General features: G+C 32.7%; 1 protein-coding gene across 3 annotated transcripts in view; it reads left to right on the forward strand.

Annotated features, from left to right (window-relative positions):
* Positions 1-316: 316 nt before the first annotated feature.
* The window catches only part of LOC148230264 (ATP-binding cassette sub-family G member 1-like), a 91,819-nt gene continuing 77,610 nt past the window's right edge, over positions 317-14,525 (forward strand). The window contains exon 1 of one of the 3 annotated variants that reach the window (XM_088193806.1): positions 317-467. Coding sequence is in view for 1 of the 3 variants with exons in the window: in XM_088193803.1 (XP_088049929.1) it covers positions 624-659 (36 nt within the window). In the remaining 2 variants the exon portion in view is untranslated. Of the gene's footprint in view, positions 660-14,525 lie in introns of all 3 variants that reach the window. The other 2 variants (XM_088193803.1, XM_088193808.1) reach the window with 2 other exon arrangements.

The following is a 14,525-nucleotide window of genomic DNA, read 5'->3' on the forward strand; positions in this document are numbered from 1 at the left end:
TAGTGCTAATAGGGGGTCTACTGTATATCAAGATTCATCCCTAGTCGGTCGACGGGTGAATGATTTTTTCGCCGACCGACCTCAATCAGCAATAATAGACCGCTTACGTATTCATATATAAATATACCTTTTATAAATTCACTGTTTTGATGTAGTATTCAGTATTATAATTGACATTTGCCTATATTATACATAACGATGCGACTTTTTATACGAGCACTACTCATCATCATCGAAGCGGTTGATGAACGTAAACACTATTCGCGTCTCGTTATTTTCAGTCCTCTATAAATAGCAGCAACAGTGAATCTATGGCAGAGTCGGCGCGCAACGCGTCCGACTCCGACCGCTGCTGACGAGCGACATAAAGGCGATTAGGGCAACAAAGAAACGAGTGCATTTCGGAGGTTCGAGTCTCGGGTGAGGCGGTCGACCGACTGCCGCGATGACCGCTGACAAAAAACACGGCAAGCAGTCAGTGTTTGGACAGAGGCCGCGGAGAGAGTACCGCTTTTACCGCCGGTACTCGCGTCGCGCGGTATATCGCTCTATACTATATATATACATACATACATATAGACGGGAAGTGTCGCGGGATGTGCTGATAAACAAATACGCGCGGCATGGAATTCAATTTCGATTTCGAAGAGGGCCATGAGGTGAGTGCGCGTGCTGCGTATTCTTCACGCGGAGAAAGTCTTCTTTGCACCGGCGAAACGAAATTCATCCGTGCCGATTTCCTTTTCTGTCAGAGTCGAGTGTGCGTATGTATGCGTCGTAACGATTTTATTTCGTTTCCGATGTCGTGTCGAAACTGCTACGTAAATAGTTCATTTCATAAATTCGCTCCGAACGCGAAAATGTCCTTCCGGCACTAGCCGCATATCATCCGCGTGCGAGAGAAAAGAAAAAGTTGTTTTAGAACATTAGCACCGCGTAATGTATGTTTAAATGATTTTCTCTTAAATCAACAATAACGAAACAACATTTTTGCCATGATCTAAAAAAGATATAAAACATGACCTCACTTTGTTGAAAATGCAGGGACGTCATTTGAGAGGGGCAGGAGGGCATATTCTTATCGTTATTACTACGGACTTCTGATATAAGAGTATTGGTCAAAGTATATTCAAACCGAATTTTGGTCAATAGAAAGATGCAAAAACAATTATCACTTCTCAGAAAGCAATAATTGACGTCAAAAGAATAAAATACTTTATTAAGAATAAGGAAAAAACAGCATTTCTTAAATTATGAATAAACTGAATGCTAGTGCAGTTATATGCTGCTCTAAATTAGTAATGAAACTCAATTTGACAGTTGCGAAACGTCCATTTGCTGCTCAAACCCAAATCTAAATTAATGAAAGTTATAAAACTTATTATAGTTTAAGAATTTTCATTACGTTCAAAATACAAACTAAGCCAACTCATCTCTGAGGAGAAAATAAGGGGGAAAGAAAATACAGACAGATGTTACGTCTCGCATTTTGCTCCATAATTTGTCAGCACTTTTTAAAATATAATAGCCATCCTTACCAATATTACTACGTACTTCTGATGTGAAAATATTGATTAAAGTATATTTAAACCGAATTTTGGTCAATAGGAGATCGCAAAAACAATTATCACTTCTCAAAAGTCAAAAATTCACGTCAAAAGCAATAAAATCGTGTCGGTGCCGTCGCAGTGGGAACGCTCGGTAACGAGCGTTCCCACTGCGACGGCGACCGCACGGTTTTATTGCTTTTGACGTGGATTTTTGGCTTCTGAGAAGTGATAATTGTTTTTTGCGCTCTCCTATTGGGCAAAATTCGGTTTATATGTTCCTAATTTAATTTGTAATATTATTATAAGAGTTGTAATATGAACGGTAAATAACCAAACGTCCTCATTGCAATGGCGACAGCGCGATTTTATTGCTTTTGTCATGGATTTTTGACTTCTGAATCTTCTCATATTGGTCAAAATTTGGCCTAGATTCTTGCTTCGTGTTAGTTATATTATTATTATAAATGAACGCTATATACTCAAGCGTTCCAACTGCGACGGTAAAGGCATGATTTTATTGCTTTTGACGTAGATTTTCAACTTCTGAGAAGAAATATTTTTTTTTGCTTTCACCTATTGGTCACAATTTGGTTTAGATATTCTCCCTTCGTTCGACTTTCAATTATTATAAGTCGTAAAATGAACGCTATATAACAGAGCGTCCCCACTGCAATGGCACCGACACGATTTTATTGCTTTTGACGTGAATTTTTTATTTCTGAGAAGTAATAATATTTTAGATATGCATTCGATTAATACCTATTATTGACTATTTATTTAGCTAATACAAATATCTGATTCTAGTTTATTATTGATTATTTATATTTTAAGTCGTAATATGAACGATATATAGCCGAGCGTTCCCACTATGACGGCGAATTGGGGGGGAGGCATCTTTCCTTCGCTCTTGAATATTTGGTCATTTAATGAAATACTAATCCTAATAAAATATGGCAAACTTTCCTCATTTTTTTCTTAAAAAAAAAATCTGAAATGATGTCCCTGAGTCTAATTACTGAGAATACATTTACTGAAATGGTAGGAGCAGTGGCGTAGGTGAGGCGTGTGTAGTGTTGGCGGGGGGAGCACGGGCCGCTCCGGGTGGCACTTGCTTGTGGGCGGCATTTTCGCAATGGAATGACCCATTCTTGTGGTGTGGTTTTAATATAAACGCGCTCAAAAATATGTTTTTTAAAAAATTGATATTTTCTTAATTAAACGCTCGATATCGAGCGTTGCCGCTGCTATGGCGACGGCACGATTTTATTGCTTTTGACGTAGATTTTTAATAATTGTTTCTTGTGCTCTCCTATTGATTAAAATTCGGTTTAGATGTACTTTATTCGATTCTTACTTATTGTAAGTCTTTTAAGTTTAGCCCTAGATGTGATTGAGTTCTTTCACTGCAACGGTACGATTTTATGGCTTTTGACGTGGAATTTAAACAGAGCGCCTCCTTGAATCTTACCATAATTATGCATTTCATTCAATGAAATACTATAATTCTTAATAAAATAGAAATATTAAGAAAACAATAACTAAATGGACAACTTTTGAGCCTTCCTGGAAAAAGCTAAAAGGCGTCCTTGGCGCACTGACTTGTTTTTTCGCTTAATTCGTGTGAAACCCATTCACCTTTTCTCCGAGCCGTTCAAATATTCTTAATGTCCATCTAATAAATCACCTACCACTTCACAACTGCTTTTAGTGGCTGTAGTTGCCTAGTTTTTTTACGGAAATCATTTACCATGCAATTTTGAATAAATAGTTCACTTTGTTAAAATTGTACTATAATACATTTTAAGTAATATTGTTAAAAATAAGTTTTAATATAAATCCTTTGTTAAATGCTTGCGAGATATCTAAAAATAAAGCAACACACTATTATGTTGATGGATTTTGTGAGTCTGTGAACTAGTTTCACTGTGGCGTGTTGATTTCTGAAAGCGAATTGGTAATTAAAAATGGTTTTTATTTTTTCATTTATAGGCTGCATTTTAATATTAATATTTCCAATATTTTTGAGCTTATCGGTAGCAAACTTATTTGTCTGTATGATGGTACATCTTCTGACTCTTTGACAGGTCTTAGAAGTATACATATTTGAGGCACTTACATTGGGTTGAATGTAGTAGAAGCTGATTGTTGCATTATATAAAATAGTTATACATCTTATGGCTTTTATTGGTATTGGTATTCCTTTACAATGTTACACAGTTTATAATTATCTAATAGACTAAACCTCTTTAATAGTAAAGTTCCTAATTAGCAAGACGAGCTAAAGAGGTGAGTTGAAGTAGTAGTCTATTTCTTTTTTTATATCAGTTAAATTATTGCACTAAGAGAAAGGTTTAAACGTATCTTTAAGATGTTTAGCAAATGCTTTAGCTTTTTCCTTATTTTCTCTAGCCCATTTTCTGGTGGTATGAGTTGTTGAGTTATTTTATCATATTCGCAACTTCCCATAAAGCAGAACCTAACGTTATGAAAGTTCTAAGACAATAATTAGTTTTAGAACTTTCATTGGAGCAAGTCCGAAATACAAACTAAACCAATTCATCTCTCAGACTTTCAAATATAGGTTATTCAAAATTTAATCTGTTTTTTTGTATTGGTCCGCTTAGATCATAAGTTCTCAAACTTCGGTCTTCGGTTCACCTAGCGATATTAAAAGGAACAAAGGGAGCCCTGATGGCTCTTGTAGTTGGGGAGCTCTGGAAGGGCAAAAAGGGGCTTTTTCAATATTATGGTAATTATACGGTATACCAAGATTACTGGTTACAAAAGATACGCATAATTTATCTTGGACTGTGGGCTGTGGCAAGAAAATTGTTAATTGCATTTCTATCATTATAATTGGATTTAGCGCAGTCTCAATTATTTTATCTAAAAAAAAAGGAACCGATTGCAAATAATTTAACGCATAGAATTGCAAATGCTGCTGACAAAAATAGAACCAAATATAGACAAAATACTGGTAAAATACCAGATTATTCCTTTACATTAAGAACTATTTTTTTTTCTCTTATAATATTTACTAATAATTAATTAAGCAACCTTTAGCTATACAACTGAGTAAATTTATGTTTTAATAAATACCTTTATATATTTTTTAAATAGTTTTGTTTCTAAAATGCCAATGTTAAATTATAAAAATACTTTCGCAGTTTTTGCAGAAATATTATTGCAAATAACAAACTGCAAACTTACATATACATATAATTTTATAAAAAAGTGTAGCAATAGATATATAAACATAAAAAAATGTTCACTACATATTTCTTAATTCAATTTAAAAACGGTAAATTTTGAAGGGGGCATTGTGAATTTAAATAAGTTTGAGAACGAATGGTTTAGATCGTTGTGTTGTTATTTTTGGGTTCATCAACATTCGATGCATTTGTTTTATTAGGATGCCATTAAATTAATGAAAATAAAACCACTGATAAATGAGATGATAATATATGTAGTAATATTTTGATATCAGGTATTTGAAATATTTTGGATTTTATGTCTATATATATACATTTTATATCTTGCTTAATTTCCTTATTATTATTACTATAATTAGTAAATTTAATTTGTTTTTATTATAATAAATTTTCTTTGCGATATCTTGAAACGTTTGCCCTTTTCTTTATTTTTTTTATAAATTTAGAAAAAATATTTATTTACTTACGTATTATTCACACACTTATTTAATAATTATTTTATTTTAATGTAATGTAATATTGAAAATTTATGCAATGTTTTTAACTCTACGCATTCCCAGGTACAAAAGAACCGATGATGCGTAGATTATATAACAATTTATCTGGTCTAAAAAATTCGACAGATTTATGCATACCTATACAGTGCTATAAATCAAACAATAAAAAGATAAAACGCGAATAGTTTATAAAATTATTAGTTTAAAAAAACAATGTTGAAAAATTTATGGCGATGATAAAAATAATAAATCGGCCGGCGAGGAAACGGCGGCGTTGAAATGTCCTAGCTCCTTATTTTATCGCTCCATTTTAAACTTTATTCAAATTGGATCAATAGTTAACTGATGTTCCATGGTTTTTTATCGATGAACTTTCCATTCGACAAATCTACCATTCGGTGAACTTTCCGTCGGTGAATTGCAGTCGGCGTTCCAACTGTGACGGTAACGGCAATATTTTATTGCTTTTGACGTGAATTTTTGGCTTCTGAGAAGTGATAATAGTTTTTTGCTCTCTCCCATTGGGCGAAATTTGGTTTAAATGTTGAAAGATAAATAAAGAGCCGTAATATGGACGCTAGATAACCGAGCGTTCCTTTTTATTATTGCTTTTGATGTGGATTTTTGACTTCTGAGAAAAATAATTGTTTTTTGCGCTCTCCTATTGGTCAAAGTTCGGTTTTTATGTGCTTCATAAGACTTTCACTTAACTGAGTGTTTCTATTGCGACCGAGACGGCACTTTTTTACTGCTTTTGACGTGAATTTTTGGCTTCTGAGAAGTGATAATAGGTTTTTGCTCTCTCCTATTGGGCGAAATTCGGTTTATATATTCCTCTTTAATTTTTAATATTATTATGAGAGTCGTAATATGAACGCTAGATAACCGAGCGTTCCCTTTCATTATTGCTTTTGATGTGGATTTTTGAGTTCTGAGAAAAATGATTATTTTTTGCGCTCTCCTATTGGTCAAAATTTGGTTTTTATGTGCTTCATAAAACTTTCACTTAACCAAGCGTTTCCATTGCGACCGCGACGGCACTTTTTTACTGCTTTTGACGTAGAATTTTGGCTTCTGAGAAGTGATAATTGTTTTTTGCGCTCTTCTATTCGTCAAAATTTGGTTTAGATATTCTTCTTTCGTTCGATTCTTACTTATTGTAAGTTGTAATATGAACGCAATATAACCAAGCGTCTCCACTGCGATGGCGCCAAAACGATTTTATTGTTGCTTTTGCCGTGAATTTTTTACTTCTGAGAAGAGATAAATTTTTTTGCGCTCTCCTATTGGTCAAAATATGGTTTAGATTTGCTTTCTTGATTCAATTCTCACTTATTATAAGTTGCAATAATAATAAAAATGAACGCTAGATAACCGAGCGCTTCTATTGTGACGGCGACGGAACGATTTTATTGCGTTTGACGTGGATTTTAAATAGAAACGTCATTTGGTAGGAGAGAATCATATCCCCTGCTTTGAAAAATGCGTCATTTAGTGAAATACCATGAATCGTAATAAAATCGAAATTAAAAAAAAATCAACACTAAAACCATGTTAAAATATACTTTAAACTAATTTTACTAACGTCAGAGATCGCTATCGATGTTTAGCGTTACATGCCACATGGTGTGTATATAGTGTTCATTTTTAGACGACCTATGTTTTTTAGAGCGATTCTCCTCAGTCTGAAATGAGTGCAAGATCGTTAAACTGTTTTATAAATTTATTAATAGATCTTTTCCGCAACGTCTTTAAAAATTATCGAGTATTCACTATTTACACTGTATTGCTGAATTACAGAATAAGTCGAAACATTATGTAAAATAAGAACAAGCGTAGTTAGCTCAAAGATAACACAACAAGAAGGAGAGTGCAAACATCGTTAAATATTTAAAGAATATGAAGTTTCATTTCTAGCCTTCGTCCGACGTCCATTACCGTTATTTTAATCTTCCTCTCAGTAAGTCTTCTGATTAATTGATAAAGTTCTTTAATGTATGTCGATGAGCGCAAAATAAAGCTATTAAACAATTTAGATATCTAATGAAACTTATTTATTTATTAATAAAGGACAAAACCAAATTTAGGCGAGTAATAATAATAATATGTTAAAAAGTAATTTGTCGTATCGATTGAACTAAGTACCGCGTTTTAGTACAACGTAAATAATTTAGTCCTTTGCGCACATAGACTGGCGCTTCTCGCTTTTAATTTCCAGCTTAAAACCCCTTAATTTATATAGTAAGAACCAGAGCTTTTTTTGTCATGTAATTTTTATTTTTTAATGTGAAAGTTTAATTCAAAGTTTAAAAATTATAAAATTTCCAACTATACCTTAATTGCCAGTCCCAATAAATGATTTAATATATGAAAATAGTGATGCAAGTTGATTGATTGAGTCTCAAGCTCATTTTGAGGAGCAAGGCCGAGCTCAAATTGATTGGCTAGATTAGATAAAAAAACGATATTTGCTAAAAAAAATAAATGATTCAACGTCCATGCAAATCTTGCAGATACATACGTTTGAACTCTTGTAACTGTAACAACTATAGGAATGAAAATTTCGAAAGATAGGACCAACAATGAAATCACATATTCTGGAAAAGATTGAGCTTAATTCGTTTATCGAGTTTTGCTTCAATTCTTTTAAAGATTATTAAGATCTTTGCTAAGCTTTGCTTAGTTATTTTCAAGGTGCGCTATCGTTTTTTTATTTGATATTATTTCTTTAGGTCCTTCAAAAAACATATTATTTATTTTTTAAAGCTTACCTTAACGCATTTTCTTCATTACTATCACAACATATAAAATATCTTACAAATTCTAAAAATATAGCTAAAGGGTTGACATACGCATATTAAGCTGAAGTAGGCGCACCATACGTCCTAGTTTTACGACGGGTTCTGAAAAACCAAAGTACCGGCTGGTCTGTGATTTTGTCCTGGCTCGTAATGTTATTTTACGTATAAATAAAAATATGAAAAGATTTCGACTCCAATGGTGTAAGTCATAACGTGGATTTTTATATTGTTATCTCAGTCATCACCAGACAATACATAAACGAAGATGTCGAAAATTTACATTTTTCTTAAAAATATTGATTTGTAAATATCTAGTTTTTAATAATTGACATCTTAGCTAACAAGTATCTGAAATATTGGATCAATGTAGTTATGCAAAGGTGCCAAAATATTGGCCAGTACTCGAATCAAATTCATACATATCTTAGTTAGATTTTTTAGTTAGCATGATATGCTATCTTGTTTTTAAATAGCAGCTATTGAAAAACGGTTCTTATGGTCCAGATGGGTACTTCGGTAATCAGGGAGTTCGAAGAACAATGGTAATATACGTAGGGTCAAAAGTTTTATCGCTGACGCACGTCTTATCATACATAGTGGTTTTTATTGGCGGTGGCAATAAGTGGTTAACGTCTTTGGAAGAAATGTACTATTGTCCATGCATGGTTTTTATTATACGGAAATCTTTACTTCGTTGTGATATGTGTGTTCTTAACTTTCGTATCGGTCTTGAGAGTTTTATAGTGTTAGTAATTGCTCTTTCCGTTGCTCAACTGGCTGTTATGGTGATGTATAATTAATAGCGCAGATTATTAATATAATATACAATAATAATAAATACACACTACCCGGAATTTTAGATATTTTAGACTATACGAGTACTACTTTTTTATATTATTTGCCATGAACAGGATCGCTTTAACGTGAAAATGTAACTGGGCAAAACAAGCAAAAGAAACCTGTACTTATACCGTAACCATTGTAACCCTCTGTGTAAAGTATTCTGTAGAATCTCTACAAGTATATTTCTTCATTTGAAACATGGTAACACTATTTTAAACAGTCGGGAGAAATCTACGGCACATCTGCATTTAAATTTAGTCGTCAAAAAACCCCGACTTATCGCGAAAAATGAGCTCTCCCTGGCTTGATTCAGGTAAAAATGATATTTTTTTGATAAAATATGCTTCTTGAAACTCTTGTCTACAACACTGCAAAAACGCCATTCAAAACATGCACAGGAAATACCCAAAAATCGAAGCTATATTTCATTAATTGAAATGGTGCGCCTTACGCACCTTACGAGTAATATAGCGCCAAACGCTGGTGCGTCTCACGTACCTTACGAGCAGAAAGGGTTAAAATTGACTTGTAACAAATCTAAATATGTAGGTACTGCCTACAATCAAACACTACACTTTTGTTTTGTACTGATTCTTTGAAGTCACGCAGTTAGAAACTTTCCCGGAAGTGAGCCGAATTTAGAAGTAAATATTTGAAGCGTTTTTGAGTGAAACTTAATGAAGACCGGTCGATGCGAGCTACTTGCGTTACTAAAGTGGATTGCCAGGATCTTGGGAATTCGCCCTCCCCCCCCCCCCACTCTCAGCATTAACAATGCCGATATTTAATAATAGCAATTCATAAATTTGGAATTGCGCAAAAAATAAACGTCAATGGGTTTATGTGGATTGGTAAGGACATTTCTTCACCGGTTCCTTCTCGCAAATTATCGTCAGTGTCCCGCAATATGTTTCAATCGTTACTGGGATTCGAACGCGGTGCCTTTCGATCGCGAGGCTAAGACCGCCGACGACGATCGCCCCTATCTGGAAGTGGATTTATTCGATTCGGGATTCGGCGAGGGTGCGGAGTATGTAGAGCGGCGCGCGCCCAAATTGAACGGTTCAATTTATTTTTATTGCAGTCCGACCGGCTTTATGGATTCCTCTCCTCTTCATAAAGCAGGGCCGGCGCTTACGACTTGTAGCATGGCATTATTTACGACTAATCTCGCAAAAGCGTTTCGTTAACTTCTCCGCTTTGCGCGGTGCGTTTTTAGCCGCGGAAACGTCGCGTAGCGTTTACGCCAGACACTTCCCCGAGAAATATTGCGCACTTCATTTATGTAACGACTGAAGCGAGCACTTTTTAAAAACTGCTGCGAGGTGTCTCTAACGCTGCGAACTCAACCGTGTGCGCGTCTTCCGGGATTCTCGGTCGTTACCGCACGAAACAACATTATCTTCTTATACTTCCCGTATTCCGCTTAAAATATACCAGCCTAGATGACGACTTGATAGTCTTTAAGATATACGCGCTTCAATCTCAATATCTAACTATCTCGTAAACTGTTAATGCTGCATAAAAAATGTAAATGGCAAAGCTCGGCTAAAACGGCGATTCTTGAATAGCATTTTTTTAACCATTTTATGTCACTACTCGGCTGCAAACCAGAAGTAATTTTAGTTTTTCGCAATTTATTTATTTTATATTTATAACTATTTGTTTAAACATAATATAAACCTTATCGGTGGTGATCGATCGGAATTAAAATTATAAAATAAATAATTACTAAATTGATCTCCCACACACGATTGAAAATATCGACTCAAAGGTTCATATGGGATTCGAACTCAGGTCTTTCGGATATTAGACAATGACTATACTACTGCTTTATTGTGCTGGTAAACTATTCGAATTAAATTGTAGCGTTTTTCTATTGGACAAGCAGAATAATACAATAATGATGTTTTAACTCGGTACGCGACAATTGGGCGACGGACAAATGGGCGATTCTGGTCAATTGGGCGATGGTCATATGAGCGACAGAAATTAAAAAAAAACTTGCACGCTTTGCTTTATTGTAAATATTATTAAAATATACATTAAAACGAAAAAGTATATTAAATGAAAAACAATTTTATTTTAAAATTATTAACTCATATTATAATTATATGCAATACTACGTAAATATTCTATAATATTTTTTCTATTGTACCTCAAAACTTCTATAAAAACTCTTTGGTCTTTTCTTTTCATAAAGATATCCATTCCAAACATATTTTTCCTTGTCTTTTTGACCTAATATGCCTAAATTATCCATTTATGAAGAATATAAACTGTGGTAACTCAAATTAGTCGTTCTCAACAATGATCTATAAAAAACAATTATCTATAAATAACACATAAAATATAACCCACATGTGAATAAAAAGACACATACTTATGTTCTTGCTGTACTGAATTTTTAACCAAAAACACAATGACACTGTGACAAAGTGTTTTAAAACCACGACAAAAATAATTTTCAAAGACGCAACGAAACTTTTTGCGAACGTTTCCAGTCAAAATTTAAAAGTATACTGAGCACTAGTTATGGGTTATTATATTTATATATAACTAATCTATCTAGTTTCAAATAGATAACCGTAAAATATGCGATTTTTGTGAATTCCCAAAGTTTATTCTCACACTAATTTCAAAGGCGCAAAACATAAAAAAAATTCGCGTTAAGGGCAAAATTCACTATAAACATTTATCAGTGCTAGTTCTAGGTTATTATATTTATATATAACTACCCTATCTAGTTAAAAATAGATAACAGTAAAATATGCGATTTTTGGAAATTTCAAAAGATTGTTCTCACAGTAGTTTCCAAGGCTCAAAACATAAAAAAAATCGCCTAAGGGCCCACTATAAACATTTATCAGGTAGGTATTTAAAATAAAATTACCGACTTAAGCCGTGTGTTTTAAGTGTTTTATGATATCGGGTAACTCTCTTAAATTCTTGAATAAAAATAATCAAACTGTATAAGTGATATTTTATGATTAAATAAGCACAAATAATAAGTAAATATATACATATATCTTATGGAGGTATATCATATTTTGTTTAGACCGAATAATGTTTTCATCTTTATTCTATTCTAAAAATATTACTTATATTTTCGTATGTACGTATATGTATATATATATATTTTATTATTTATTAAATTATGTTAATTATTTAATTAATTATAAGATCATGATTTGCATCACATTTATTTGTAATGCATTATTATTGTATCGCGCAAAAGACCATCGCCCATTTGTCCGTCGCCCATTTTGAATCGCCCATTTGACCGTCGCCCAATCACCGTCGCCCAATTGACCGTGTCCCGTTTTAACTATTTACTTAAAAAATAAAAACAACTCATTGGGAAAAAGCAGCTTCTTAGTTTAACAATAAAAGCGCGCCCTTAACTTTAAAAAAAAAGTGATTTATAGAAAATAATATTAGGACCATCCGTAAAATTTGACTAAAAAAAATTATTTACAGTAAAATTTGTCAAGCCTAATTTTTTTTATATTTTTTAACGTTCCGTTGTAATTAGGGATTGCAATATTACTGAGAGAAAAAATAGTTAGTAGTGGTTCTACCGGTATTGATATTTTTTTATTATTAATTGGTAATAAAAAGATCGAAAAAATAATGTCTGTTCCTTTAAATTTATTGCTATGTTTATGCTGTAAAATATTGTTGAATTATCATACATGCTTGCAATTTATGCAAAAAATCAAAGGATTCAATGTATATATTGAATGAAGGTATAGTAGTTATTGTAATCTTTATATTTTTTTTAAAACATAATAAACAAGCAAATCAAATTTCGACCTTAATTGTTGACATTAATGAACATGTTTATGCATATTTCGTGCTTCAAACCATAAGAAGCTTTTAAACCGTTTTCCTTACATTCAGTATGTTGTCTACGAATACAAAAAAAATACAAAAACAGTTTTGTCCCGTTTATTTGTCGGAAAAATATATTCTTTTGGAAAAATTAGTCTATAAATCATTGTCTTTGCTCGAATGCTTCTAGATTCCTTTTAAATTTTAATACAAGGAGACAGAGCACTGCAATATATTTTCCTGATATTCTTATTTTACTCATTATTTTTTAATTGAGCCCAATGTCATAGGAGTGCGTAGAAAATTATTAATCTGTTTATTTAATATCAAAAAATATTCTAGTATATTTATGTATATATTTCTACTAAAGTTAAAAGTAACATAAATTTAATTATAGCTATAAATGTTTATATAAATATTAAAATATCCTACGCTGATTACTCTACTTAGGTTAATCTCTTACACTGAGCATTATTTTATTATTCGCTTCCGCTTTCAAACAATATGAAAATTGTTGTTTTTGTAATTCAAAGCAATAAAGATATCATCTTCAGTAAATAAAATGTACGGATTTGAGAAAAAAACATAGTAATATATTAATTTACACACTTATAATTATTTATTTACATGCAATTTATAAACATTAAAGTGAATCTGAATTTTTTAGTTGTGTTATATTTTCTTTAGTGAAGTCCAAATACATTTTCACCAGTAGATATATATTTCTACTAGCATAAAATATATTTTAACTGACCTAATAAAAGTTATAAAACACAGTTTTAGAACTTTGCTTAGTTCAAGTCGGATCAAGAAGTATAGATATAGACAGACATCGCCAAATGTCTGCAATTAGATATTACACTAAATTATAGGTATCCTTACTGATATTAGTACGGACTTCTGTTATGCGAGTATTGGTCAAAGTGTATTTAAACCGAATTTTGGTCAATAGGAGGGCGCAAAAAACAATTATCACTTCTCAGAAGTCAAAAATTCACGTCAAAAGCAATAAAATCGTGTCGGCGCCGTCGCAGTGGTAACGCTCGGTAACGAGCGTTACCACTGCGACGGCGACGACACGATTTTATTGCTTTTGACGTGGATTTTTGACTTCTGAGAAGGGATAATTGTTTTTTGCGCTCTCCTATTGGACAAAATTCGGTTTATATGTGCTTTTTAAGATTCTCACTTATTAAAAGTCGTAATATTATTATAAAAAAATCTTATTATGCATGCTAGGTAATCGTGCGTTTTATAACTGCCGGCGACGGCACGATTTTATAGCTTCTGACGTGAATTCTAAATAAAAATCTCATTTAATTGGCTCAGAAAAATGAATAATATGAATCTTAATGAAATATAAATATTAAAAATACGACCAACTCTAGAAAAATTTGAAATGACGCTCCTATGTTAAGGCGTTCTATTCATAGTCAATGAAAGTTGACATTTGATACACTTACGTTTATGTTATATATAATCATTTTACTGAAATTACTTAAAAATAGTAACATTGTTGATGCTACAGTTACTAATACATAACGTATCAGACTGGTAACTCTGAGGTGGCGGGTTCGAGCCCCGGCAGCGGCACTAGAATTTTAATAAAACAAAATACGTCTTAGCTACAGTGACATCTATTACTTAAAATAATTTTAAATAATAATATAGACGTCACCGATTCCTATATTTTTAGTTTGATGGTTATTACTAACTTGTAGATATTCATTATATCTGATTGATTTACTCAGTTGGTACAGATTTACCCTATTATAACGCATTAGGCTT

Source organism: Plectrocnemia conspersa, unplaced genomic scaffold (genome assembly GCF_051122295.1).
Source record: "Plectrocnemia conspersa isolate PC_06_02 unplaced genomic scaffold, ASM5112229v1 ptg000010l, whole genome shotgun sequence".
Taxonomy (NCBI): Eukaryota; Metazoa; Arthropoda; class Insecta; order Trichoptera; family Polycentropodidae; genus Plectrocnemia; species Plectrocnemia conspersa.